Below are 27,962 nucleotides of genomic sequence, written 5' to 3'. Positions count from 1 at the left end.
GATTCTAGGCAACTCATGTTTAAAACAAGGAACCTATCACAGTGAAAATTTTTATTTATGAACATTGTAATCATTACACACAACTCAGAGTCTCTACAGGGCCGAGCAAGGTCAGAAGGTCAGCTCCCTCTCCTACTGTGAGGTCTAAGTCTGCCAAGGAGGTTTTCTTACGGCAGCCATTCTCGGTTTTGTTTTTGGTGGGACCAGGAGTCAAATTCAGGGGCAGGTGTGTGATAGCTGAGTGCTGTACAACTGAGGCACACCCTTTGCCCTGTGGCTTCTATTTAAGAGAGCGTAGAGGTTTTCTAGTTTAGGATTATAATGAGTGACAGTTGGCAAATACCTGAAATGTCAGAACAAGGCTCTTATAAGCTAAAACTTTTTACCTATCAAAATAAAATATAATTTCAATAAGACTAATAGATTTTCCAGGCTACTGAACAAAAATGTGGCCTCCCAGCCTCCCTCTCCTGGGAGCGTCATCTTACTCTCTCACACTGAGCTTCTGCCTCAGCTTGCCGCTCAGGGGACTCTTGTGCAGAAAAGGATGCAGGTCATCGCCATCGGGACTAGCAGGGCCTTGACATGAAAAGCTCTTAAGATCACAAGGACAGGTCTTTAAAAGTTGGAGTTGTACAGGACATTAAGTGAAAGTCACTTCAGTTATGGACTTTAAGGTGATAATGTATTCTCAGATATAGCACAGAGGAGGCACTATACAAGTTATGACAGAAAAGAGCTTTTGATTGAAGTAGAGAAAGTATAAAAACATACAAAGGAGAATGAGGAGGAAAGGGACAGCAGGGTCACTGGGCTTTAGTCACACCCAAGTTTCTTCGAGCTTCCAAAAGCTTTTCTTTTCTCTCCTTCCGTTCTTGCACATGTCTCTTCCGTTGTTCTTCCCTAAGAGGGACAGACATGTTCCGTGTTAGGCTCAACCTAGATGCTCTGACAGACACTGTAGACAATGTTTTGCTGACCTGACATCTAGTTAAATGGCACCTAAAGGGCACCGGACTCTTAAGGGTTCCAATTTGTCAGCATTGTCTGCAAAGGCTCCAGTCAGTTAACTCAGCATTCTGAAGTCACACAGGGAACAAGAATCAGGGGACACCTGGGTGACTGAATTCAGCACTGGTACTTTAAAAAAATTGGTTTTGAATGAGAAGTCTCACTCTTAGAAGTAGGACATATTATCACAAAGGGAGAAAAGGGAAATGGATATAGGCAAGAGGCAGATGCTAGGAAGCCTGTATCAGGGAGTCCCAGGCCGCAAACCTAGACTCCTCTAAGGTCTATGCTTGGCTTGGGCCTGTGTTGGGGGCTTCACTCCTTATAATGCCTAGAGTTTGCTTTGGGTGAAGAATTTATACTTGGCCATCCATGAGCACAGGTTGTCTGCTGTTGGGAAGGCAGGTCCCAAAAGAACACGCTTCAATTACCTAGGGAGCCTGGGTAAGCAGTAGTTGGGGTGCATTGTAAACCCACTTTGGAATCTATTTTGCTAGAGATGAAAATACTTAACAAAATGTATGTTTTTAGATAGACTGTCGTGGCTGGGTGATGGTGTACGCCTTAAATCCCACACTCAGGAGTAAGAGGAAAGAGGATCTATGAATTTGAGGCTAGCCTGCTCTACAGAATTCCAGACAGCCAGGGATATAAACCTTGTCTCAAGAAAACAAAACCAAAAACACAACAAAAAGCTATCTATCCTGTATCCCAGGGCCCCTGTTTGCTTTGAAAGAAAGGTCTAAAAGTGACTAACTCGAAAGGGGACTCATCTACTGTGGCTAGAATAAGGTTTGTCCAAGCTTGGTCCCCACTCTAACAGTATTGAGAGGTGGTGGAATCTTTAGGAGGTGGGGCCTAGAGGGGAATAAAATTAGGTTAAGGGCACCACTCTTGGGAGAGATTAATGCCAAGTCCCAGGAATGAATTAGGTGTTCCGGGAGGAGGCTGTTGGGAAGACAGCACGACACTGTCTACTGTTGCCTAGTCTTCACAGTCTCCTTCACTCTCCAGTGCACCCATGTTACCCTCCATCTTGTGACACAGCAGAAGGCTCTACCAGCACCTGAGGCTTCCAGAACTGTAGGTCAAAGTAAACTCTGTTCGTTCTCTGTAACATTTGGTTATCACAACACAAAATGGAATGGAGCACTCTGCTTCTAAGACAGCTTTCAAATTCCATCCCCCAAGCTTTGGTACCTTGGAAGTTAGTACCTGCACTGTGAGGTAGCCATGTGCTCACCTGGTCTGGAGAGGAGGTTGTTTGTAAGTTTTCCTGTGCAGGGTAACTCTGCTCACACATTCATTCAGAGAATTATTCTCTTTAGCTTGGCCCCAAGGTTTCAGCTTTCCTAGGTTAGAAACAGGGGTGTTAACAATCTTTCATTCACAGCTCCATTGTTTCCATCTTTGAGCCTATCTGCCTATCAACATTTTTACCATTTTGTAGATATTTACATGTATTTTCTGCAGTGAATCTTGATTTCACATTTCAAATGTATACCATATTTTCCTCTAAAAAATGTGTTTTAATAATAATAAAACCCCTGTATTGTTTCTGTGTTTATATAAGGAGACCGGACAACATCTGGATTCCCTGGGAGAGTGCACTTACACACACACACAGACGGTACACATAATTTAAAAAAAAATTATTTTTTCTTTTCTATTTTTCGGAGCTGGGGATCGAACCCAGGGCCTTGCGCTTGCTAGGCAAGTGCACTGAGTTAAATCCCCAACCCCTAAAAAAATTTTAATTAAAAAATTTGATAATTTTAAACTAATTGAACAACAGTCCCAATAAAGCAATAACAACAAAATAATTTATCTTACAATTATGTAAATATTATATTAAATATCAAAATAGTATTCCTTTTAAAAGACAAATTTAATATTTTAATGTTCTTAATATTTTAAAGGTTTTCTTTTTTTTTTGAGACATGATTTCTCTGTGTAGCCCTGGGTGTCCTAGAGCTCAATCTATGTAGAGCAGGCTGGCCTTAAGTTTACAGAGTTGCTCTGCCTCTGCCTCCCAAGTGCTGGGATTACAGGTATTTGCCACCACTGCCCAGCCTCAAAGAAGTTTTAGTCGTTTGTATATGTGTGTGTCTGAGTGTAGCCACTTGTGTGTGTTACTGAAGGCCAGAGCTGTGAGATCCCCACAAACTGTAGTTGTAGATAGTTGTGAGCTACCTGATATGGGTGCTGGGAATAGAACTTGGGTTCTTTGGAAGAGTAAAACATATTCTTAACCACTGAGCCATCGCTCCAAGGGTTTTTGTTGTTGTTGTTTTAATTTATGTGTACCTGCCGAGTCTTATGTGTACCACGTGCATGCAGCTACCCACAGAAGCCAAAAAAGGCTGTTGACTTCCCTGCAAGTGGAGGTGTAGGCCACTCTGAACTCCCTGGTATGGGTGCTTGGAACTTGTGTTCCCTGCAAGAGTATTAAGTGCTAAGAAGTGCGAGCCATTTCTTTAACATCCTCAAGACTCAGTGAGACAGTTAGAATTAGGTAAGAGATGATGGCTTCCGTAGTGCATTTTATAGCTGGGCATGGTGCCTCATACTACTAATTCCACATCTTGGGAAGCTGAAGGAAAAGAATAGCTATGAGTTCAAGGGCATGCTGGGATAAAAAGAGTTTCAGACTAGCCTGGCAATACAGTGAGTGAGACGCAGTCTGAAAAAAACACTCTGCTCTCAGCCAATACAATACAGTGTGCTGGCTGGCCTCATGCTCCTGCTGCAGCATTCTTCTTGCCATGTTGAACTGAGTTTACCCATAACTACTGTGATACCATGATGGGCCATCCTCACGCTTTTGCCACATTACCTCGGCCACCAAAATGAACTATACCCATCGCTAAATTCGAGGCACAATAAACCCCAACTCTTAATACAAAACACCACAATAAAGATCAAACAACAAAAATCCCATACATAGGGGCTGGGGATTTAGCTCAGTGGTAGAGCGCTTACCTAGGAAGCGCAAGGCCCTGGGTTCGGTCCCCACTCCGAAAAAAAGAACCAAAAAAAAAAAAAAAAAAAATCCCATACATAAAATAAAGTGAGTGTGATATATAAAACTGCTAAGAGTAGAACTAAAATGTTCTAAAAAAATAAAATAAAATAAAGATCCCATCACTCTGAAGTTCACAGTCAGTCTTGGCTTTGAGCAAATCTGAGGACAACTAGAAGATCTGTCTCAAAACAAAGGAAGGAGCAGAGACTCAGATACTTATACACTCTGGGTTTTTTTTGTTGTTGTTGTTGTTTTTGTTTTTTTTTTTTTCTTTTTTTCGGAGCTGGGGACCGAACCCAGGGCCTTGCCAGGGCCTTGCCAGGGCCTTGCGCTTGCTAGGCAAGCGCTCTACCACTGAGCTAAATCCCCAACCCCTCACTCTGTTCTTGATAGCCAAGCATGAAAAGCTCACACAGGCTATTTTAAGCTGACATCGCTCTGTTGACAACTTATATTTTTGGTTAACAAATGTGTAAGCAGATCGATTGCTCTTTGCCTAATGGAAAATCTTTTAAGTCAGGGATTCATGTGGAAGCAGGGACATGTTGGGCCCTACCTTGGTGTTTCCCTCCCCCCTCACTGAGCCTTTTAGCCTGCTATAGCAAGAAGTTGTTTACACCCTTGGGAGCTGCTCTGGGAGCTGCTCTTAGCCCCTGATTTGGGGCTGGGATTCTCCATGGCACCCTTCCTCCCCACTGAGCCTTCCTGCTTGTTGTTGTTAAGAAGTTGTTTATGCCCCTGATTGGGCCGGAACTTTCACCACATAGACTTTTCCTGTTTTCCTAGTTGGGGATTTTCACCTGCCTTGTTGTTTTCCTCAGCTTTTGCCTGGGGTATATAAGGAGATCTCAGTAAAGCCTTGGTGGCACTCGCTGAAAACGGATGACCTGTGTACTTGATTTATTTCAATCCCGCAGACCTACACCCGATATTCACACACTGTCGGTGCAGGAGCCGACAGGGACAGACATTTACATGGAGGGACTTCCAACAAGTCACAGAGTGTTTTTCTCTTGTCGTGTAGTGTTTGGATATAAAATTCGCAGCCTCATGCCTGCCAGAAGCACTTTACTACTACATACACTATAGTAGTATACACTCATGTGCACGCACAGGCACACAGCATGCACCTCCAGCTTTTTGGTATCTTTAATGCAGAACTGTTCAGTCTTCTAGCAGCTCTGCCCTTCCAGACTCTTCCCACATACCTTTGTGTGGCTTGTAGTTGAGGGGACGAGACAAGCTTGCTTTGAGATCAAATATCGGTTTCTTACTAGAACCTGGAGTCTGTGTTGCTTCAGTCATCAACTTGAATGGAGTAATAACTGAAAAAAAAAACAAAAACAAAAACAAAAAAGCCCAAATAAAAGAGGCCAATGGAGCTCTGTGAGTTCGAGTCCAGCCTAGTCTACAAGTTGAATCCAGGACAGCCAGGGCTCTCTCTGTTACGCATCTAAACCCTGTCTTAAAAAAAACCACATACACAGGGGGTTGATGAGATGCCTCAATGGTTAAGAGCACTGTCTGTTCTTCCAGAGGTCCTGAGTTCAATTCCTAGAAACCACATGGTGGCGATCTGATGCCCTCTTCTGGCATGTGGATGTATATGCAGCAGAGTACTCACACATTAAAAAAAAATACACAAAATGGAAAGAAATATTTTTTTAAAAATTAACTAATTAAGCCAGACATTTATAATTTATAGTCCCAGCCCTCAGAAGACTTGTGAGGTAGAGACAAGTGTGGACTACACATGTCAATTCCAGGACAGACTGGAACAGTGTGAAACCCGTCTCAAATAAATAAAAAGAACCAATTATATATGGGTGAAAAGATTTGTAGCTCTATTTATTAGTAAAAGTTATTATTATTTAGTAATGTAAATGTTTACATCATAGTTAAAATGAGGATGGTATAATTCATCAAGCCTATTGCTATAGTGGAGCAGCAGATATCTACCACATTTATATTTCTTCCCCTCCACAGAGGAAGCGACTCAGTCATGTTTAATGTCAGCGTTTGTGAAGGAAAAGCTGAATCAAGAGCTGCCTCGTTAGCCAGTCACAAAAAGGAGTTTAAGTTCTCTGTTGTGGTGATGTCTCAAAAGCGGGAGGTCAGAGTTGGGTGGTGGGAACCAGACTTGGGGCACATCCTTGAGATCCTGTGTCTAAAGGAAACTCTTGTATTTCCACAGAATACAATGTGTTCTGGAGGTACTCATGTCTTTAGGGGACAAACTGAACTATATCCATACCACTGAACCATTGTTAAGATAACTGTATAGGTTTGAATCTTGAAACATTCTCATGAGTTAATAAAGTCACAGGAAAAGAAAAAGTTAAAATTCAAATCTGGTAATGCGGTGGTAGACCAAAGTAACATCTTATTTTAATAGACCCTGAATTTCTTAGCAGAATGAGGTAACCGTTTGGTCTGGGCTTTATGTCTTTATCTCTGAGCACTTTTGAACCCCCTTGTCATTGTGATGCTTTCAGACTCCAGCCCTTTGTAAAATGACACTAACCATTTTTCCTGATCACCCCTCCCCAGGCCTTCTCTTCATGTTTAGAATGCTAGGCAGAATGCTTGTTAGATCAGGCTTAAGATAGGGCCAGAGGAGAGGTCAACCAGGAGAACTCCATAAACTTACAATTTTCATCTCTGCACTGCATGTGTGTCTGAGAGAGACAGAGACAGGGAAAGCAAGAACACATTCTGTGGTCAGCTATTGTCCCCTTTTTCTTTGAGAAATGGTCTCTCACAATGGCCTGGATCTCACCAATTGCTGAGTTCCAGGGAGTTAATTCTTTCTATGTCTCCCCAGCACCAGGATTATAATAAATGTGTTACTACATCCAAATTTCTTTTAGACAGGGGCCCTAGGAATTGAAATCAGGTCCTGTGCTTCAAAGACAAATGCTTTAACTCAGTAAGGCATCTCCCTAGCCCTCAACTTAATTTTCTTTCTTTTTTTTTTTTTTTTTTTTTTTTTTGGTTCTTTTTTTCGGAGCTGGGGACCGAACCCAGGGCCTTGCGCTTCCTAGGTAAGCGCTCTACCACTGAGCTAAGTCCCCAGCCCCTTAATTTTCTTTCTTATTCAGTTAGACTGGTAATCCATATAGAACCCTCTGTCTCCACACTAATTATCATCACCAGTGAAGTTCTCCTCGATCTGAAACTTTGATTGCTCTGGTCTTAGGAACGTGGTAATATTTTTGTATAATCAAAGCTCTTAGATTGATGTTTTCAAGGAGACTGTAAGGAGAATCTTTTTTTTTTTTTTTTAATTTAATGAGTGCTCTATCTGCATGCACAGCTGCAGGCCAGAAGAGGGCATCGGGTCCCATTACAGATGGTTGTGAGCCACCATGTGGTTGCTGGGAGTTGAACTCAGGCCCTCTGGGAGAATAGCCAGTACTCTTAACTGCTGAGTCATTTCTCTAGCTCTGTAAGGAGAATCTTCTTGGTGTGTGTGTGTGTGTGTGTGTGTGTATGTATGTATGTGTATGTTGGTGTGTGTGTGTTTCTCTGTGTGTGTGTGCATGCATGCGCACCAGTGATCAAATCTAGGGCCTTGCACATAATATGTAAATCTCTACTACTGAGGTGTACACTTTCATTTGAACCTTGCTATCACTATTACACCTGTGCAGGGTTGAAATAAACCTTAGTGGTTAGGCAAGTACTTAGCACGTGTAAGTTCCCAGGTTCAATCCCCAGGATCACAAAAAGAAGAAAACCAAAACCCATTAATGGGACTTAGAGGTGGCATCTAAGTAAAGCAGGATGTTGAGAACATCTTCCCTTGTGTTCCACAACCTGTCCAGAAGCCTGGGCTTTGGGATCCTGTTCCTATCAAAGGCATGGAAGACCACAGAGGTTGATTTCCAAGATCCTTGTCTTTATCTCTGAGTCCTAGAAGGGCTGAAAGCAATTCAGGAAGGGTCACTGTCTCAAGTCTCCTTCTCAGTAGAATGGACCCTGAGCAGCTGTGTGTGTTTGTCTCTGGCATTTCCTTCACCAGGGTAAATGAAAAATATTCTATCACTTTTTTGCACTTGACTTTATACATATTTAGAGACTTTAGAGAAAGGCATATTTAATTTTAGGAAGTTACATATTTAAAGAAGAACTTTCTTTTACCTGCAGTGGAATTCCTCTCAGTGGTCTTTAACTTTGGTGTCTTGAGCACAGCCTGGCCCTTTGAAGCACTCCCAGGTGCAGTCACATGTGGGGACTTTCTGGCTGGTGTCTTGGTCAGCGAGCACTTATGTTCATTATCTTTAGTAGCAGCTGAGAACCTGAACACAATAATGGAGGAAAGACGTGAACACTTGTCCTGACAGTAATCAAGGTCAAGTTTGTAAGTGAGGCCACTGGACCATCACCAGGTGTTTGGTGGCAGCATTTGCCTCCAAGGACCTCATTTGGTGGAGTGGTATCAATGAGCACTCTCCACTCAGACATGTATTTTAGTGATACTGGCTGGTTTTATATCAACTTGACACAAGCTAGATTTATCTGAAAGGAGGGAAGCCCAGTTGAGACAATGCTTCCATAAGATTCAGCTATGGGGCATTTTCTTAATCAGTGACTGAGGGGAGGGCCCAGCCACCTGTGGGTGGGGACAACCCCCTGGGCTGGTGGTCCTATGATCATAAGAAAGCAGACTGAGCAAGCCATGAGGAGCAAGCCAGTAAGCAGCACCCCTCTGTGGCATCATCTCCTGCCTCCAGGTTTCTGCCCTGTTTGAGTTTCTGTCATGACTTCCCCCAAGGGTGAAGAGGGATATAGAAGTATAAGCCAAATAGAAAACCTTTCCTCCTCAACTTGCCTCTGGTTGTGGTGTTTCATCACTGAAATAAATAGTATTTCCCCCTAGGACTGGGGAAGTACAGACATGTGAATTCCTAGGGCTGATGAGCTAGCTAGACTAGCCTTCTGGGTAAGTTCCAGGAGACTCTGTCTCCAAAAATAACAATGGATTGTGATGACAACTGGAGGCTATCCTCTATCCAACAAACCTATTTACACACAGAGACACGGACACACACAGACACAGAAACATACACACACAGACACACACAGGATATTCACCAAGCATATCTGAACACTACGAGTATACCTTGTCTAACATACCCACGGCCCTGGACTTACCCAATGTGCACACGTGTATGCACACCCATGTAACCCCTTTACGAGAAAATCTTTTTACCTGACATTCATTTTAGTTGCTGAGTGGCCCTGTGAGCACCGCTGCCTCGCAGGAGTGCAGAGTACAGAGAGTCTCCCTCTTGGTGGAACTGGGGTCACTTTTTTGTCAAGCTGCTTTGAAAAGAAGAAAAAGCACCATTTTAAAATCTTGGTCTCAGGCCAGCAGGCTAGCTCTAGCTCAGTGGGTAAAGGCAGAAGCCTGGAGACCTGTGTTCCTTCCCCACAGCCACATGGGAGAGGAAAGAGCCAACCCTCATAACTGCCCTTTGACCAACAAGTACTTATATGCACGCATGCGCGCGCGCACACACACACACACAAACACACACACACACATACACACACACACAAACACACACACACACATACACACACACACAAACACACACACGACTTTAAGGTTGTTCTCAAGTCAAGTGGTGTATCCCTGTAATCCCACCACTTGGAAGGCGGAGTGAAGACAATCAGGAGTCCAAGGCCAGCCTCACCAAGAGACATCTCAAGGCTTAGACTACTATACAACAGTATTCTCAAGATAAAAATTAACTATTAAAAAAGAGGGGGGGGCTGCAGAGATGGCTCAGCGGGTAAGAGCACTGATTGCTCTTCCAGAGGTCATAAGTTCAATTCCCAGCAACCACACGGTGGCTCACAGCCATCTGTAATGAGATCTGGTGTCCTCTTCTGGCTTGCAGTGACATATGCTGTACATAAAATAAATAAATAAATCTAACAAAAAGAGAGAGAGAGAGAGAGAGAGAGAGAGAGAGAGAGGGGGGGGGGGGGGGCTAGAGATATGGCTCAGTGGTTAAGAGCGCTGACTGCTCTTCCAGAGGTCCTGAGTTCAAATCCAAGCATCCACATGGTGGCTCACAGCCATCTGTAATGAGATTTGATGCCCTCTTCTGGTGCGTCTGTGTGCAGCTACAGTGTACTCATATATATAAATAAATCTTTAAAAAAAGAGAGAGAGAGAGAGAGAAAGAGAAGGAAGAAGCAATCTTCTGGAAGGGCAGCAAAGCACATGTTTTTTTTCTTTAACTGGTAGACAATGTGATGTGTACAGGTGTCCTGCATGTATGTAATGCACCATGTGCATGCTTGATGCCCAGGGAGGGCAGAAGACAGTGTCGGATCCCCTGGAATTGGAGTTACAGACGGTTTTGAATTTCCATTTGGGTGCTAGGAATTGAACCTAGGTCCTCCGGAAGAGCAGCCAGTGCTCTAAACCAGTGAGCCATCTCTGTAGCCCAAGGTCATGCACTCTTAATTGCTGGGCAGTCATTCCAGCTCTACTCAGTCCCCTTTTGTCTTTTTAATTTATTAGTTTAGTTTAGTTTTAGTTTTTGAGACAGGGTTTCTCTGTGTAGCCCTGGCTACCCTTTCTCTGTAACCTGTGCTGCAGAACTCACAGAGCGCTGTCTGACACTGCCTGCCTCTGCCTCCTGAGTGCTGTGGTTAGAGACACGCACTACCACCACCGGGTTTCAGTCCTCTTAGAAATTAACTTAATACTTAAAAATAATGTTTAGTGCTATAATTGGCTTATATCTGTTTTGAAAAATAGCAAGTTATACAGACCACGTCCTCACATGAATGTGTCTCAGCCCTGTCAGGCACCTTCAACTATGGGAGCAGAGCCCTGACTCCCTGAGATGTTATTAATTCATAATGTGTCTAACTCAGCTAAGCGTGGCTACATCAGCTTTTCTCACTTAAAGGAGCACTGAGACCAACAAAACCTGGACTGAAGACCTGAGGGGACTGTTACTATAGGAACCCTTTAAGACAGCCAGTATGACTCCCTCTGTTGGAGAAAAAAGCTAGAGCCAGAAATTAATTCATTCTCATTGTAAGGCAAAATGAATGTGGCACACAGAACACATGCCACATGGATAAGGTCATCTACCTACCTACCTACCTACCTACCTACCTACCTACCTACCTATGTGTGTGTATTATTTTGTGTGTATACAAACATATTTTATTTACATTTATTTTTCAATTAAAATTTTTTGTGCCAGGATGTGGTGGCCCATACCTTTAATCCCAGTATGTGGATTTCTGTGATGCCAGCCTAGTCTATACAGAACTAGTTCCAGAACAGTCAGGGGCTACACAAAGAAACCTAACCTTAAAAAATAAAACAATAGGGGCTGGGGATTTAGCTCAGTGGTAGAGCGCTTGCCTAGCAAGCGCAAGGCCCTGGGTTCGGTCCCCAGCTCCGAAAAAAAGAAAAAAACAAAACAAAACAAAACAAAAAAAACCCCAATAAATTGTAAGAACACACACACATACTAAAAGAGTCTTGAGAGGTTTGAGCTAGAGCCAGGCTGACTCCACGACAGTCTGCAAACTGGCAGTTTGGGAGACTAGGCCTAAGTTTCTGTTTCCCAGAAACGAGAACCTGGATCCAGGACCCTGTCGTCAGCCACAGGCAGCCAACTTGAGGGCACCTTGTCATCTGGCCTGAAGTGACAATAGGTAGCTAGAATGAGTTAGCAACGCCCTGGGAACTCTTCAGAACCCAACCAATTGTAGAGTCAGTCAGTGTCCTAGAGATAGAGCGGACCAATCAAGGAAAAAGGACACACCCTCCCTGGAGTTCCCTTAACTGATGATAAACTGACTATGGCCTGTGAGTTCACTGGGTGTCTCTATCCCAAATGGGGAGACTCCTGCATGCAGAAAATTCAGCTGAATAAATGCTCTTTGTTTTTGGCTACTGTTTGAGTCTGGGGTATCATTCTCTGGTGATTCTTGGACCCTAACCGTCTCTCTCTACAGCACTGGCTGACCTGAAACTCCCCACGTAGCTCATGCTAGCCTCAAACTCACGTGCCTCCTCTGCTCTCTAAGTACTGGGTTAAAGGTAAGTGCCACAACGTGGAAGGATACAGTCTTTAGAGGGTTTTAAAGATTCTGAGGGCAGGAGGAAGCAATTTTAAGAAAGATGTGTCAAAACCCAAATAAGTCCATCTACCTACATAGTCATTTGATGGTAGCTATATTCTCCATATTGTTAAATTATTTAAAAATCAAAACTTTGGTAGGTGTGGCAGCTCATGCCTAAAATCCTAGTGCTAAGGACACCGAGAGTTGCTGACAATTCAAGGACAGCCTGAACTGCGAAACAAAAAGGAACAACAACCAGGACAAGTAGTTCAGTCTAAGAAAATGAACTTAAGAAGTAACAAGAGGGGTTGGGGATTAGCTCAGTGGTAGAGCGCTTGCCTAGCAAGCGCAAGGCCCTGGGTTTGGTCCTCGGCTCCGAAAAAAAAGAAAAAAAAAATAATAATAGTAATAGTAATAGCAGCCAGCTGGGGGGCTCAAGCCTTTAATCTCATCATTCAGAAAGTAGAGATGGGATAATCGCTGTGAGTTCAAGGCCAGCCTGTTGTACAGAGTAAGTTCCAGGACAGCCAGGACTACACTGAGAAAACCTGTCTCTAAAAACAAAAAAAAAAGAAATGAACAAGATGGGGCTGGAGAGATGGCTCTGTGGTTAAGAGCACCAAATATTCTTTCAGAGGACTGGGTTCAATTCTCATATGCATATGGCAGCTCCCAACCATGTGTAACTCCAGTTCCAGGGAGCTCAACCCATTTCCCGTCTCCATGGCACCAGGCAGGTGCATGGTTCATGTATCTACATGCAGGCAAAACACAAACCCACACACACAACAAAGTGAGACAACAATAAAAGCGTGCATACCTTTACTTCATTAAGTGAATCGTGCTCTTTAAAGTGTTTCTTTTTTCTCACCATATATTCATCAATGGATTCCATTTTCTTAAAATGAGCCTCATGAAGCCTCTTAAAGTCTAGAACATTCCAAATTATGAGAAGTAGTAAGATAAAAATCCATTTTAACCTTCCCTGTGTTTTTAATCAACACTTATTCTCTCTATTCTCTTGACATTCAACTTATTATCTTAGCTAAAACATTAATTTCAGAACACTCAGCTTTCAGAAACTCAGGGCAAAGCATGTTCCTGTTAGAGATCATCAGACATTCACTGTCCCCAGTCACTAAGCCCTGACATCTTGGTTTGGAGAACAAGAGCTTTGTCTCCCCCCCAGTTAAAGGGCCTTTATTTAATCATCACAGAATAGATGGATTGACTGACTGATGTGTGTGTGTGTGTGTGTGTGTGTGTGTGTGTCTGTGTGTGTGTGTGATGATTGAAGCCCAAGGCCTCCTAAGCACATGCTCTACCATTTGAGATACAACTCCTCTAGTCTGTGAAAACTGACAGTTTATTTGCTGAGAAAGCATGGAGTTAAAGACTCCATGAAGGTTCAGGCAGTAAATGTGAGGCCAGCATGGTTTCTGTCGCATTTTGTTTTCATCCCTGTAAGAATTGAAAGCCATGGTGAATGTGGTGTCACATGCCTACATGTAAACACAATGCATAGTGGGAAGAGACAGGAAGATTAAAAATTCAAAGCCAGCTTTGGATACACAGTTGAGTTTGTGACCTCCTGGGCTACATTAAGACGATGTGTCAAAAAATCCAAAAAGGCAAAAATTTTAGGTCAAAAGATTTAGAACTAATCAAGGTACATAGGGAGTAGCCTGTCAAACTCTATCCTGAGCTATTGGATTTCTTTTTCCTTTTTACGTTTATTGTTTTATATATATGAATGTGTTTTTACTCAGGGAGGTCAGAAAAAAGAGTGAGATGCTCTGAAACTGGAGTTACAGGTGGTTGTGAGCCGCTATAGATGCTGAGAATTCAACTCAGGTCTTCTGCAAGCGCTCCAACCTCTGAAGCATCTCTCCATCCCCAACTACTGAACTTCTAATATATGATGAACACTATTCTATTATAAATATATAATAATCTATGTGTCAAGCAAGATAAGGCAGGTGAGAAAATTGTTGTCTTTTTGATGTATTGAGACAGAATTCTGCCATACTATAACACGGGCTCCTTCAAACCATTAACCTCTGGCTCCCAAGTGCTGAGTACAGCACGTACCTGCTATTTCATCAGATATTTATTGAAGCCGTTCTGCGTGATATTTGATGTGCTAGGTACTAAGTATTCTCAAGTTACATGCCAATGCACCGAAGCCTGAAGTACAACCATTGTTCCTTTACAGTGAGAAAATCAGTCTGAGGATCCCACAATCCTAAAGCCAGGAACCTGGTTCCCACATGTGAGATTTTAGCTGCTGTGAGCCACTGCCGATCCACCAAGAGTCTAAAGGAGGGCAACCCGCTTGGTCTGTTTGTGTACAAACTTACTTGGTGTAGTGGCTGAAATTCTTTTACTATTCCCAAGTTTAGAAAACCCATCCGTGCACAGAGATCTTTTTTCCAAAGGCCCCTTTTTGTCTAGAAGGCAAATATAAAATAAATAAAAGACATTTTTCTATTAAAATGTTGACTTGAATAATCAAAGATTTAAAAACTTCTAAGAAACATCTGTCTGGGGCTCAAGATGTCGCTCATGTATTTGAGCATTTGCCCAGCAAGTATATGGCCTGGTTCCATCTTTAGTACCATCAAAACTAGACAAAGAAACAGAAAAGCGTAAATTATTTTATCTGCTGCTTCTTGTTACCTGTTATTTATTTGGTATCACAGAGATGAAGTGTGTCTAAATAGCTTTTTTAGAAACTACAGGCATTATTCAATGAAAACACACCAAGTAAGCTTCTTTTGAGATGGGGCATTTTTTTTAAATTAATTTATTTATTATCTTTTTTTTTTTTTTCTGGAGGTGAGGACCGAACTCAGGGCCTTGTGCTTGCTAGGCAAACGCTCTACCACTGAGCTAAATCCCTAATCCAAGATGAGGCATCTTTATGTAGCCTTAGTTCTGAAACTTACTGTGAAGGCCAGGCTGGCCTCGAGAACATACAGATCTCTCTGTCTTTCTCTGCTTCCTGAATGATGGGATTCAAGTGTTAACCACCGCACCAGACAGAGAAGTCAGTTTCTTTTTTTTCTGGAGCTGAGGCCCGAACACAGAGCCTTGCACTTGTTAGGCAAGCGCTCTACCACTGAGCTAAATCCCCAACCCCATCATCCACTTTCTAAAAGAAAAAAACAACTTGAATGTTCCAAGTGTGGCTATGATGAACTATGGTCCTCCAAAGATGAGTTAGTTTCCAAACTCTAGCATCTGTGATGTCATCCCTCCAGGAACAGGGTCTCGAGATATTTAGTCAAACAGAGGTTGTTTAGCAGGTAGTATTGCAGTAAGACCAGTGTCCTTAGAAGAGTATCAGCCATTTAACCCCACAACTCTTAAGGGTAAGGTAGGAAGACTGCTGGGAGTTCGAGGCCTGCCTAAGTTTCAGTTTCAGAATCTATCACAGGCCAAATGAACAAGAGAAACGTCATGTGATAACACAGGCAGAGAGCAGAGCATGGCACCAGGCCAAGGAACAACAGACATGCACAGCCACTACAAGGTACAAAAGCAAACAAGGTACCCAGTGCCTCAGAAAAGTATGGCTTATTGACGGTTTGTCTTAAGTGTCGCAGCTCCCAAATCTAAGCAGCAATCAATTCCCTTCTTTTTCTTTTCTTTTCTTTTTTTTTTTGGGGGGGGGTTGCTTTATTTTCTGGTTTTGTTTTTTTTTTTTTTTGAGACAGGGCCTTCTCTCTATTCTATTCTCCTGGCTGTCCTAGAACTCACTATGTAGACCACATTGGCCTCGAGCTCAAAGAGATCCACCTTCTCTGCCTCCCAAATGTTGGGATTAAAGGCATACAATCATGCATGGCTCAATTTCTGTATTTTAAACTGCCTGGCTTGCATTCCTAGGAAACTAATACAAACGATCCCCCTGGCAATTTTAGTTTGACAATGTTAGCACACACCGTTTATTTTTCCTTCTTCTGAGGAAGCTGCATTCCCATCTTCTGGCCTTTGCTCTGGCAGAGAAGGAACCTTTTCAGTAGCTCTGAGGTCTTGATTTTCCTGATTTTGGAATGTAGTGCTGTCTCTTCTTTTCATCTCCATATGATCCTGCAACAAATTTTGAAAGAAAAAAAATGAGAGAATAACTGCTACCTTCTTTTAAAAAGGGTATGAAAAAGGGGTGTGTGTGTTGTTGGGGGAGTTGGTCAGAGGAACAATATGGGAATAAGACTTCTGAGCATCTGCTTGACCCAGGGCTCCAAATTATAATTTCAAAAGCAGGTACTAGAGGTCACTAGGAAGAATGGAAAGATTTATTCACTTACGGATAATAAACTGAGACTAAGACACAGCTTCTTGATGTGTGGGGTCATGCAAATAAACACATCACCCAGCAGCCAGAAAAAGCCTGGCAACAGTGAAAGGTCTCTGAACAAGAAGTACCCCAAATTAACCCAAGACCAAATCTGATCTGAACCTACTGATTCGTGGGGACCCACATGGTGGAAGGAGGAAACCGAGTTCATCAAGTTGTCTTCTGACTTCCACATGCAAGCCATGGCACGCACCTCCAGCCTCCACCACATCCCCTCCCAACAAATCACATAATATTTTTAAATGTAATTAAGGGGCTAGAGAGGCAGCATATCAGTTACTGACACCACATGGTGGGTCACCATCTGTAACTCTTGATTCCAGGGGATCCAATGCCCTCTCTAGCCTCCCAGGGCACCACACATGCACATGGTATGTGATATACATGCAGGCCAAATACTCATACTTGTAAAATAAAATGAAAAATTAAATAAAAAAAAATTAAGGCTGAGCATAGTGGCATAAACATTTAATCTCAGCCACACAACAAATAGGGAGGCAGAAACAGGTGGATCTCTGTGAGTTAATTCAAGGCTAACCTGTTCTACAAAGTGAGTTCCAGAACCGTCAGAGCTACATTGTGAAACCCTGGCCCCCTCAAAAAAGCAAAAACAAAACCCCAGAAATTAAGAAAAAGTAATTAAAAGAATACAAAGCAAAAAATAAGAAATTGGGGTTGGGGATTTAGCTCAGTGGTAGAGCGCTTGCCTAGGAAGCGCAAGGCCCTGGGTTCGGTCCCCAGCTCCGAAAAAAAAGAAAAAGGAAAAAAAAAAAATAAGAAATTAGGATAGGCACGTTGGTTCATACCTATAATCTCAACACTTGGGCTAAAGCAGGAGAATTACTATGAGTTTAAGACTCACTGGGTTATAGAGTTAGACTCTGATTTAAGAAACTACCACCACCACCAAGAGACCTAGCATGGTGGCTCATGCTTTTTTTTTTTTTTTTTTTTTTTTTTTGTGGCTCATGCTTTTAAGCTGAGCCAGTCTAGATATTGAAGATCAGCCTAGCCAGAGCTGTACAGTGAGATCCTGTGTCGAAGGAGAAGGGAGGGAGAAAGGGAGGTGGAGAGGGAAAGGAAGAGGGAGAGAAGAGAAATATTATGTGGTAAAAATGATATTTTATTTCTGCTGCCGTCTCACTATGTAGTACCAACGATCTTTAAACTCAGATCCTTGTGCCTCTGCTTCCCCCACACTGAGATTATAGCTGTACACCTTCATGCCTGGAAGAAGAAGTTTCATTTGAATAAGATACAAGAGTAAAAGGGGTTTGGGATTTAGCTCAGTGGTAGAGCGCTTGCCTAGGAAGCGCAAGGCCCTGGGTTCGGTCCCCAGCTCCGAAAAAAAAAAAAGAACCAAAAAAAAAGATACAAGAGTAAAACCAGTGTAATGAAGGCAAATGAGGAAGTCCCTAGTTATTTAACATGATCACACACTACTGAAAGACTAAGCACAGAACGATTACCAGGCCAGGAGCAAATTAAGAAAGAGAACTTAAGGGGTTGGAGATCTGGCTCAGTGGTAGAGCGCTTGCCTAGCAAGGGCAAGGCCCTGGGTTCAGTTCCCAGTTCCGAAAAAAAGAAAAAAGAAAAAAAAGAGAGAAAGAGAACTTAAGGCTACACTTCAGGTTGGTCTCTTTCTTTCATCTTTATTGCAGACCAACTCTGAACAATACACGAGCATTCACACTAGTCAATCAATTTTTATATGATGGCATGAATGCTAGAGGAAGTCATTGTGGGAGTGGGGCTGCGGGGAGGGGCCCTCTCTACTATGCTCTACTTTGTTCCTTTAGGGTAGGAGCTCTCACTGAACTTGGAGGTTAGACTACAAGCCAGAGGTGCTGTTTACACTCCCCTCAGAACTGGAGTTACAGGTGTGCATGGGACCATGTCTGACCATGTCTGGTACTGCACGGCAGCAAGCACTCTTTTTTTTTCTTTTTTAAAAAAAAAGATTTATTTATTTATTTTATGTACAGCATTCTGCCTGCATATGTGACTGCAGGCCAGAAGAGGGCACCAGATCTCATTACAGATGGTTGTGAGCCACCATGTGGTTGCTGGGAATTGAACTCAGGACCTCTGGAAGAGCAGTCAGTGCTCTTAACCGCTGAGCCATCTCTGCAGCCTGGCAGCAAGCACTCTTAATCCCTGAGCCAGCCCTCATCTTTCTCCAGCCCTTTAAACGGGCATCTGATTTATACTTAATCCTAGTAGTTTCTTCCTGAGTGCTAGGGTCAGGGGTAAAGTGGGAGCACAGCAGACACAGGCCTCTACTGCTGAGGAGCCTCCAGACAAATGGCGTCATAAGGGAAGGTAAGTGGAAGCTCACTAAAAGGTGCCAGTTATGGTAGACGGTGGTCGTTCTGGTGGCTTCTCTTCAGTGCACAGTTCCATTCACCTGGGAGGTAGGAATTCCATGGATGGTCTTGCGCTTCCTCCTCCTGGTTCTGGTGACATGACTACCTGATTCCGTCTCAGCCTGCTCCTCACTGGTGACTTGTGTCTCAGTCTCATCGTAGGAGAATGCAGAAGACTGATTTTCATCCTGGGAGAAGAGGAGACCGTATGTGCCAGATCCTGCATGCATGTGCACTGACAGTTGCTTCCTAAGCCTAAGGAACTTGTCACAGATAAAGAACTAGCACTAGTGTTTTCCTAAGCCTAAGTAAAAAGTTACAGTATGAATACAGGATGGTCAGGAAGGAGAACATCCAAACAGACCTGCTTATATGTTATGTCAAGGCTAACATGTCAGAATAGTGGGGAAGGTTCTTTTCATTATCGAATGCCTAATGATATTAGCTCTATTTCTTATATTTGTAGTAGAAAGGAAAATAAACTTGGTTTTTCTCCCAGTCCACAAAGTATCTGGATGGATTGCCTCTGTTTTTCAGTACTTGGGATCAAATGTCGGTACGCCCCACCTGCTCCTAAGTGCCTAGGGGTGAACAGCATCCAGCCTTTTTTCACTTTGTATTTTGGAACAGTCTAACAGTTACTCAGGCAGATTTTGACTTTTGATCCTCCTGTCTCAGCCTCCTGGGTTATAGGTATGGTTCCTGTAACCCACATGTTTGATTTTTTTTTTAAAGATTTATCTATTATATATGAGTACACTGTAGCTATCTTCAGACACACCAGAAGAGGGCATCAGATCTCATTACAGATGGTTGTGAGCCACCATCTGGTTGCTGGGATTTGAACTCAGGACCTCTGGAAGAACAGTCAGTGCTCTTATAACCACTGAGCCATCTCTCCAGCCCCAATTTTTTTTAATAAATATATATATGACTTAAAATATTAAATACAAGCTCTGGAAAGTATGTATTTCAGTAGTAAAACACTCACCAACTATGTCCAACACCCAGAGTTTGACCTTGGAGATGGGGCAAGCATTATGCACAAAAGCAACCATGAAAACCATTGGTTCTCCTGCCGTTGCTGTTGAAAGTCGCTGCTAAAGCTGAGTTCTGGGGTCCGGTTGTCTCTAGGGAATCCTGGCACGGCCATTCACAGTCTTAGGGCTTGTGTGTAAAATGGGGCTCATTTGAACTCTTCTCTCACCACTTTGTCAGTGTGCCTCCTTTAAATTCACCTTCAGATGTTGTTCTGTCACAGGCAATATGTCTTGTAAACTGTAGGTAAGAACATCTTTATTTCCTCCTCTACTCCCTATCCAGCTTAGCCTTTTTCCCTTAGTGCTGAGAAATGCAGCATGAACGCTGAGCCAGCCCTCCACCACTGAGCTAAGCCACAGTGCCCTGCTTCTCAATGTCTGCCTTCTGCTGTTTTTGGAAGCGGAGCCTTGATATGCAGCCTAGAGCGTCTTGAACTCAAATATGCCTCAGATTCCCTAGTGCTGGGATGATGCCGGTACGGCTACACCCTGTTCTTCCTGTTTTCTGTTATCAGAGTTGGCCATGCTGTTCTGTATAGTCTTAACTGAATCATCTCTGTTTTATTCACCTATCTTGATTCTATGGAGGGTTCACTCAATAAATTACGGTAAAGTGTGTTTTTCTTTATAAGGTTTTCTATACGAGCTCTATTCTTCAGAGCTGTTTCTCCTACTTATCTTAGTGTGTTGTTCAGGCTGTGACTTTTCCATAAATGCTTGCTGTCTGGGTTATTTGTTCATTAGGAGCTTGAATGTGGGAAGGAGCTTTTATTATTATTATTATTATTATTATTATTATTATTATTATTGGGTTTTTTGGGGGGGGGTTTAAAGACAGGGTTTTCACTGAGTAGTTGGGACTGTCCTGGAATTCACTCTGTAGACCAAACTACACCAATTCACCTGCCTCTGCCTCCCAAGTGCTGTGATTAAAGATGTGGGCCATCACCACCCAGCTTTTTTTTTTAAGTGGATTTTTCCCCCTACATATATGTATGCCTGTGTGAGGGTATGGGATCCTCTGGAACTGGAGTGACAGGGAGTGACAGGGAGTGACATGTCGGTCTTGGAAATTGAACCAGGTCTTCTTAGAAGAGCAGCCAGTACTAACCACTGAGCCATTGATTCAGCTTCAAGGATGGAGCTTTCCATATGGTGGATATACCAGATCCTTAGATGGAAGGAGTGCATTATGCCCTAGGTCCCTTGAATGCCCAATGGCAGCAGTGGTCTCAAATTTGAGGCCAGTCTAGGCTACACAGGAAGACATTATCAATCAATCAATCAATCAATAGACCTAGAGAGACAGGTGACTGGGGTCAATTTCTAGCAGCTACATGGCAGCTCATAACTGTGACTCTAGTTTCAGGAGATCTGATGCCCTCTTCTGACTTCTAGGCACACACATGGTGCATATATATATATATATTATATATACATATATATATAATATATATATATGCAAGCAAAACACTCATAATAAATCAACTTTAGGGAGAGGTGAAGTGTTGCAGAAGTAGTATAATCTCAAATACACAAAGTTCATGAACATCTTGAAGAACTGAAGAGTTGGTAGAGAATACAAACAAAGGGAACTGGCTAAAGAACAGAGACAAGGGAGAGCATCCTGATAGACCTGTAGACCTATGAACTAGCACAAAATAAGTTCAGGATAGAAGGCCTTAAGACAACAGGGAATATCAATTAGAAAGCAAATAGGCCAGGTATGGTGGCTAGAACCTTAAATCCCAGCTCTGGGAGGTAGAGGCAGGCAGATGTTTCAGGCCACATTAGTCCACACAGAGAGTTCAAGGCCAGCTAGAGTCACATACACCAGTTGGGGAGATCGGCAGATGAATATGAATAGCACAAGTTTCAAAACTGGGCATAGTGGTACATTCCTCCAGTACATAGCAAGTTTGAGGACATTTTGGGCTACAAGAGACCTTGTCTCAAAACTAAAGCAAAATTTTTAAAGATGGAGCTGGAGACAGCTGAGAGTTAGGAGCACTTGTTACTCTTGCAAAGGACTGAAGGTTGGAGCCAGCACCCATGTCAGGCGTCTCACGAGCTCCTGGAACTCGAGTTTCTGGCTCCCAAAGGCATTCACAAGCACGTTCACTCTCTCTCTCTCTCTCTCTCTCTCTCTCTCTCTCTCTCTCTCACACACACACACACACACACACACACACAGTTTAAGAAAATGGGGCTGGAGAGATAGTTCAGTGGTTAAGGTCAGTTGTTGCTCTTTCAGAGATCCTATTCCCATGTAATAAACCGAAAAACAACAACAAAAGAAAAATCAGATCTTCTATTTAACCTGGGACCGAACCCAGGGCCTTGCGCTTCCTAGGTAAGCGCTCTACCACTGAGCTAAATCCCCAACCCCGTGACTTTTAAGTCTAGTTTCTACCCGACTCCTGTCCTGCTGCCTCTTCTGTCTCACAACCTATACTTTAATTTTGCTTTCCTTGTTTTTTGGCTTTTTATTTTCTTTTTAAGACAAGGTCTTGCATTAGTTAGGCTGGTATCAAACTCAAGAATGTGCTGCTCAGTCACTGGAACGCTGGAGTGTGAGCGCGTGTCATGATACTCAGGTGTGTTTCTGCATTTGCTTAAAGACAGCTTATTGATTAGGTAACATGGTATTTCATTTACAGCAAATGATGAGACAATTATGAGACAACTCACTCCCTGTCATATTACATATGATAATAACATCATCTAATAACAACCATCATATCTTTCTGTCTTTTTGAAATTGGGTCAGGGTCTGGCCTAGAACTCTCTAGTAACCTGTCTTGGCTCCATCTCCCAATGTTGGGCTTATAAGCATGAGGCTCCTTACCATTTCCTACACCTTAAATTATCAGTGATAAGTATTAATTGTTTACTAACCAAACACTTCTGTTTCACTAGCTAGTAAGTGAGAAAGAACATTACTCAAGCAGTCGGGAGATGGTTCAGCAGTTAAGAGCACTGACTGCTTTTCCCGAGGTCCTGAGTTCAATTTCCAGCAACCACATGGTGGCTCACAACCATCTGTAATGGGATCTGATGTCCTCTTCTGGTGTGTCTGAAGACAGTGACAGTGTAATCATATACATAAAATAAATAAATTTAAATAAAGACACTACAGTCAAGAACATCACTCACCTGATTTTTATTTTCTCTTCTTGTTTCTGGATTCAGGTGTGCTTTCAAGGCTCTTAACAACTTGTCTGCCTGTAGAAAGAACAGCCAGCTCATCATACAGTCAAAGTCAAATGAGCAGAGAAGCTTTGCCAAACACCTCTTTCCTCTGTTTACTGATGCACTCTGGTCAGGCTGGCCGACTAGAACAGTAGGCCGACTAGAACAGTAGCTTTGGTACAAATGGATTTCACACTCCAGTGACAAAGTCAGTAGAGAAAAAGGCACGTAGTCAACACAGGGAGGTAAGTGTGAGGAAGCTCTGGCTCTCATGGGCTCCACAGGACAGACATCAGCAGGTCATGGGATGCCCCAGCTTGGGGCAGATGTCTTGGCTGGGGCTGCTGAGATCTTGAAAATGGAGAAGAGGTTCAATCATGAAGAACAAAATGGAGAAACAAGCAAGGGAAAGAAAATAGGACAGATGATGAAGAACCAAGTCCAGCATGGCTAAAACACAACTAATGGAGAGGAGGTGAGAAAAGAGTTGGGAAAGTAGTCAAAAGCACGACTTTGCTAGCTGGACGTGCCTTGTAAGGCTTTTTGAATATAAACTTCATCCTTGCAGCAGAGAGCAGTCTCTGGAAAGTTGGCATCAGGGCAGTGGGCCAACTAGACGCTTAGGAAAGCAGAACTGTAGCCTGAAATGCAATGACAGGTGCAACCTTCTAGGACGTAAGGGAGCGGGAACACCTCGTTGACTAGGGAAATGTTTTGGGCCCAGTTTCTCCTGTGGGCAAGTGGTAGCATACAGTGAGGGTCTTACAAGTCTTTGGGAAAGAGAACTCCTAGCCTCAATTTCTATTCTAGGAAAGCTTCCCTTGTTCTTTTCAGGAAGAGAAATACTATTCTGACTGGCTTTCCTTTTTTTTAAAAGATCAAGTGTAGTCAGACATAGCAATCCCCTTAGATTTCCAGGCCAGAGTGAGACCCTATTATAAAACAATCAAAAATCAAGTACATTTGTTAGGTTCTACTCTCCCCTATTACACCCAGGTGCACAGTTGAGGGCCAAACCTCTTTAAAGAATAATTTTATTTATTAACTTTTAATTTTAGGAGTTTGGAGAGATGGCTAAGGAGTTAAGAACACTAGTTGCTCTTCCGGAGGACCTGAGTTCAGTTCCTAATAACCGCGTGGCAGCTCACAATCCAATGACTTCTTTTGGTCTGCAGGCATCCGCGTAGACAAAGCACCTTTACATACACAAGCAATAAATACAAACTTTGTGAGCTGGGATAATGATGCATGCCCTTAATCCCAGCACTCAGAGGATAGCAGTAAGCTGAGCTCTGTGACTTTGAGCTAGCCTGATCTACAAATTGACTTCTAGATAGCCAGAGCTACATAGTGAGATCTTGTAACAAAATGAAATAATAAAATTAACTTTAAACTAATACAATAACCTTAAACTTTTTTCTTTTTCATTTCTTTTCTTTTTTTTTTTTTTTTTTTTTTTGGCTTTTCAAGCTAGGTTTCTGTATAACTCTGTCTGTTTTGGAACTAGCTCTGCTTCTCTCTGCCTCGGCTCTGAGTGCTGGGATTAAAGTGATTAATATACAGAACCCAATTCTGGGATTAAGCCACCGGTGGCTTAAAAATTCTTTTTCTGAGACAGTTTCTCTGTATAGCAGCACTGACTGTCCTGAACTTACTCTGTACACCCAGTTGGCCTCAGCCACCTGCCTCAGCTCTGAGTGCTGGGATTAAAGGCATGTGCCACCACTGCCTGGCTAAAAAAATTTTAATTAAACTATTTTTACATAATGCTCTCCCCGGCCCATCTCCCAGCCAATCTCATTCCTCCAACTTCTTTCCAGGTACCCATGTACCTGCCCTGGCTCTTTCTCAAATTCATGGCCTTTAAAAAATATTGTTATACATGCACAACTCTTAGTATAAAAATACAACCTGCTTGCCCCTGCACAAGCTGGAAATGCCCATCTGTCCTACTTCCCACAACCTCGTCTGCAGAGACGATTTTGGGGTAACACTCCTAGTCTCCAGCAACCACCTGGTCCCCAGCCAGTTTTTGACCATGCATGGATACAATCCCAGTTCCTCACTGACTCCTCCACTGTGAGATCAGCGAGACCACCTGAAATCTGCCTCCTAATAAATCTGCCTTTGTCTACTTTTAATCTGGTCTAATCTGGCCTGTATCTGCATCACTGAGGGAGAGAAAAAGCCTACAGGCTCAGCCTCAGAGCTTGCCTCTCCTTCTCATACAATTTATCATTTACCAGAAGTGAATGAATGGCCAGTGTGAAATCTGCTCTGTACTTTAAGTACAGGGTGGGCCCAAGCCACAGCTTCAACTGTACTGGACTCCTCTGCATGGAGACAACTGTTAACAAAATGGCTCTCATTTACTACAATGGACCTAACCCAAAGTTCCCTCTCAAATAGGTCATCTGGATCTCTCTTTTAAAGACAGGGTTTCACCATATAGAATTGACTGGTCTATGACTCACTATGTGGACCAGGCTGGCCTCACACTCAGAGATCTACCTAATCTAGGGTTTAGTTCAGGGTTGACAAGCTGAACCATATGCCATCTTGTTTGTTTGACATAGGGCCTTCAATTCACGATCCTCCTGTCTCTGCCTCTCCAATGCTGGGATTATAGGTAAGGCTTACCAAAATTACAAACGACTTCTTTTCTTTTCCTTTCTTTTGTTTGCTTGTTTCAAAACTGTATCTCACTTTGTTAATAAAATGGCTCTCATTTACTACAATGGACCTAACCCAAATCCTATCTCACTTTGTGACCCTGGTGGTTCTAGAACTCACTATGTAGACCAGATTGGCTTCAAAATCACAGAGATCCACCTGTGTCTGCCTTCTTTCCCTAGTGCTAGGATTAAAGGCCTGTGCCACCATGCCCAGCTAGATGCAAATTCTTATTTACTTATGTGTGTGTGTGTGTGTGTGTGTGTGTGTGTCTGCATGCACGCACACACGCATGCAACTGTGCATGAGTGTGCCACCCTGCAGGTGTGGAGTTTAGAGGACAATTTTGCACAGTTAATTCTCTTCTTCCACTATGTATGTGGGTCAAAATACCAGGCTTGGCTATAAAACACCTTTGTCCAATGAGCCACCTCACTGCCTGACTAGGATATGGTTTCTTAACATACCATCTCACCGAGGATGCAGTACTGAGAAGTGAGGCTCTGAGGTACAAGCAAATGAAGACATTTAGCAGGTCAAATAAAATGGGGAGAAGCTCAAGTTGACTAGACGTACAAGTGTTATTCATTAGCATTAATTCATCGACTGAATAAACAAACTGTTCTTACATTGTGCAGGGCACTGTTCTAGGAGCTAAAGACTGGTGAGCAAAGCAGACAAGTCTTCTGCTGGAAGCTCTCAGGGGACTAGTGGGAAAAAGAGTTTATAAACCAAGTAAGCTAGAAATAAAGAACACGTCAGGGTCTGTGAAGCAAAACCCAAACTACGAAATTGAGGTAGGATAGGCTGCTCAGGTATGATGGTGGTGATCACCTCAGATGCAAATGAGCTTAGAGGCAACAGGTGTAGTTGATAAACAATTAGTCAGGCCAGAGGAGGAAGGGGAGTTTCAGGCTACTCTAAACTATACACTATTTTCCAGGATAGCCTGGGCAGTACAATGAGACTTTGTTTCATAAAAAGGAGGAGGAGGGGGTTGGGGATTTAGCTCAGTGGTAGAGCGCTTGCCTAGCTTGCAAACGCAAGGCCCTGGGTTCGGTCCCCAGCTCCGAAAAAAAAGAAAAGAAAAAAAAAAAAAAGGAGGAGGAGGAGAAGGAAGAAGGGAAGGAAGGAGGAGGAGGAGAATCTATCCAGATAGTAAAAACCTGAAAGACTAAGCTTTATTCACTAAGTTGGGGAGCCATTAAGTACTAAACTCAGAAACACTTCCAAGTGCTCTTCACTGCCATTCAGCCAGATAAAACGTATTATCTATGGCCTCATTATTCTGTTTAAAGTATTTAAAAACACTTGTGACAACTGATTAGACATTTAGTGAAAATATCAGTTTGCTGTACAAATCTCTGGCATATACATGTGGGAAATCTCAGCTCCAATATAGCAAGCCTAATTTCACAATGAATCACCACATTTTCTCTGAGTACCTTGCAAACTCGGGATTCAAAGACCTTTTCGGTTTTGAAAAAGACCACCATCACAATAGTGATTACTGTATCGATGATCATAGTAGATCTTGGTGGACAAGCATATTATAAGCTCATGAGAGTGAAGGTACTGGCACGGTTTACTGAACAGTAAGTAGTAGTTTGAAGTAGTTTTTCTTTAACTGCCTAATAACTGGAATAGAAATTAAAATTACATTGATCACATCCTATGAGCCTTCGTTTCCCATCTGGTACCAGGATTTCCATTAAGAGGCCTTTATGAGTTCTTGAGAAAAGCCTCCAAATAAAGTAACAGACATGGCTTTTCTTTCATTTAACAAATTCCAGTCACTGTGAACAAAACCTGCCTACTCGCCCAAAACAGCGTTCCTCGGGGACTCCCTCTCAGTCACTTCGTGCCCTGTTCCCCAAACCCCGAGCCTCTTCTAAGCCGCCCGCAACCGCCCGCCCCGCCAGTCAGCACCGTACCCTCAGGTTAGCCCGGAGGCCCAGTCTTTTGGCTAAATTTTGCAGGTCGCTGTACTTGAAGGAGTCCAGCTCCTCTGCAGAGGGGACGGTCATCACGTTCTGCAATCACGGTGATACCCAGAAAAACAGCCACACGACTCAAAACAGCACCGTTCAAAACTGGCGCCACCCAAGACGTTGACAAGCAGACTTTTATACTCAGTTTAAATGACGAATGCTGTACGCCCATTGGTTGAACTGCCTCGAGGG

General features: G+C 42.9%; 1 protein-coding gene across 5 annotated transcripts; it reads right to left on the bottom strand.

Moving 5' to 3' along the window:
* Positions 1 to 34: 34 nt before the first annotated feature.
* On the bottom strand, positions 35 to 27,880 carry Nusap1 (nucleolar and spindle associated protein 1). Of its 5 annotated transcripts, none has more exon segments than NM_001399531.1 (11): positions 35 to 903; positions 2,255 to 2,363; positions 5,245 to 5,361; positions 8,180 to 8,337; positions 9,252 to 9,364; positions 12,966 to 13,075; positions 14,506 to 14,595; positions 16,093 to 16,240; positions 18,916 to 19,062; positions 23,071 to 23,139; positions 27,714 to 27,880. In NM_001399531.1, coding segments are annotated over 11 exon segments (1,251 nt in total). In that variant the 5' UTR covers positions 27,807 to 27,880; the 3' UTR covers positions 35 to 806.
* Between the last annotated feature and the right edge of the window lie 82 nt (positions 27,881 to 27,962).

Source organism: Rattus norvegicus, chromosome 3 (genome assembly GCF_021556685.1).
Source record: "Rattus norvegicus strain SHRSP/BbbUtx chromosome 3, alternate assembly SHRSP_T2T, whole genome shotgun sequence".
NCBI lineage: Eukaryota > Metazoa > Chordata > Mammalia > Rodentia > Muridae > Rattus > Rattus norvegicus.
The sequence above is the reverse complement of the archived record's forward strand: the minus strand, read 5'-3'. Positions and strand labels throughout refer to the sequence as shown.

Excerpts from the sequence above, each read along its gene's own strand:
- Nusap1 (XM_087651996.1), bottom strand. The coding sequence starts at position 27,806 with ATGACCGTCCCCTCTGCAGAGGAGCTGGACTCCTTCAAGTACAGCGAC. Across the intron at positions 16,241-23,070 it reads GAAGAGAAAATAAAAATCAG|GATCATATGGAGATGAAAAG; the intron begins GTGAGTGATGTT and ends AATTTGTTGCAG. Across the intron at positions 904-2,254 it reads CAACCTCCTCTCCAGACCAG|GGAAGAACAACGGAAGAGAC; the intron begins GTGAGCACATGG and ends TGTCCCTCTTAG.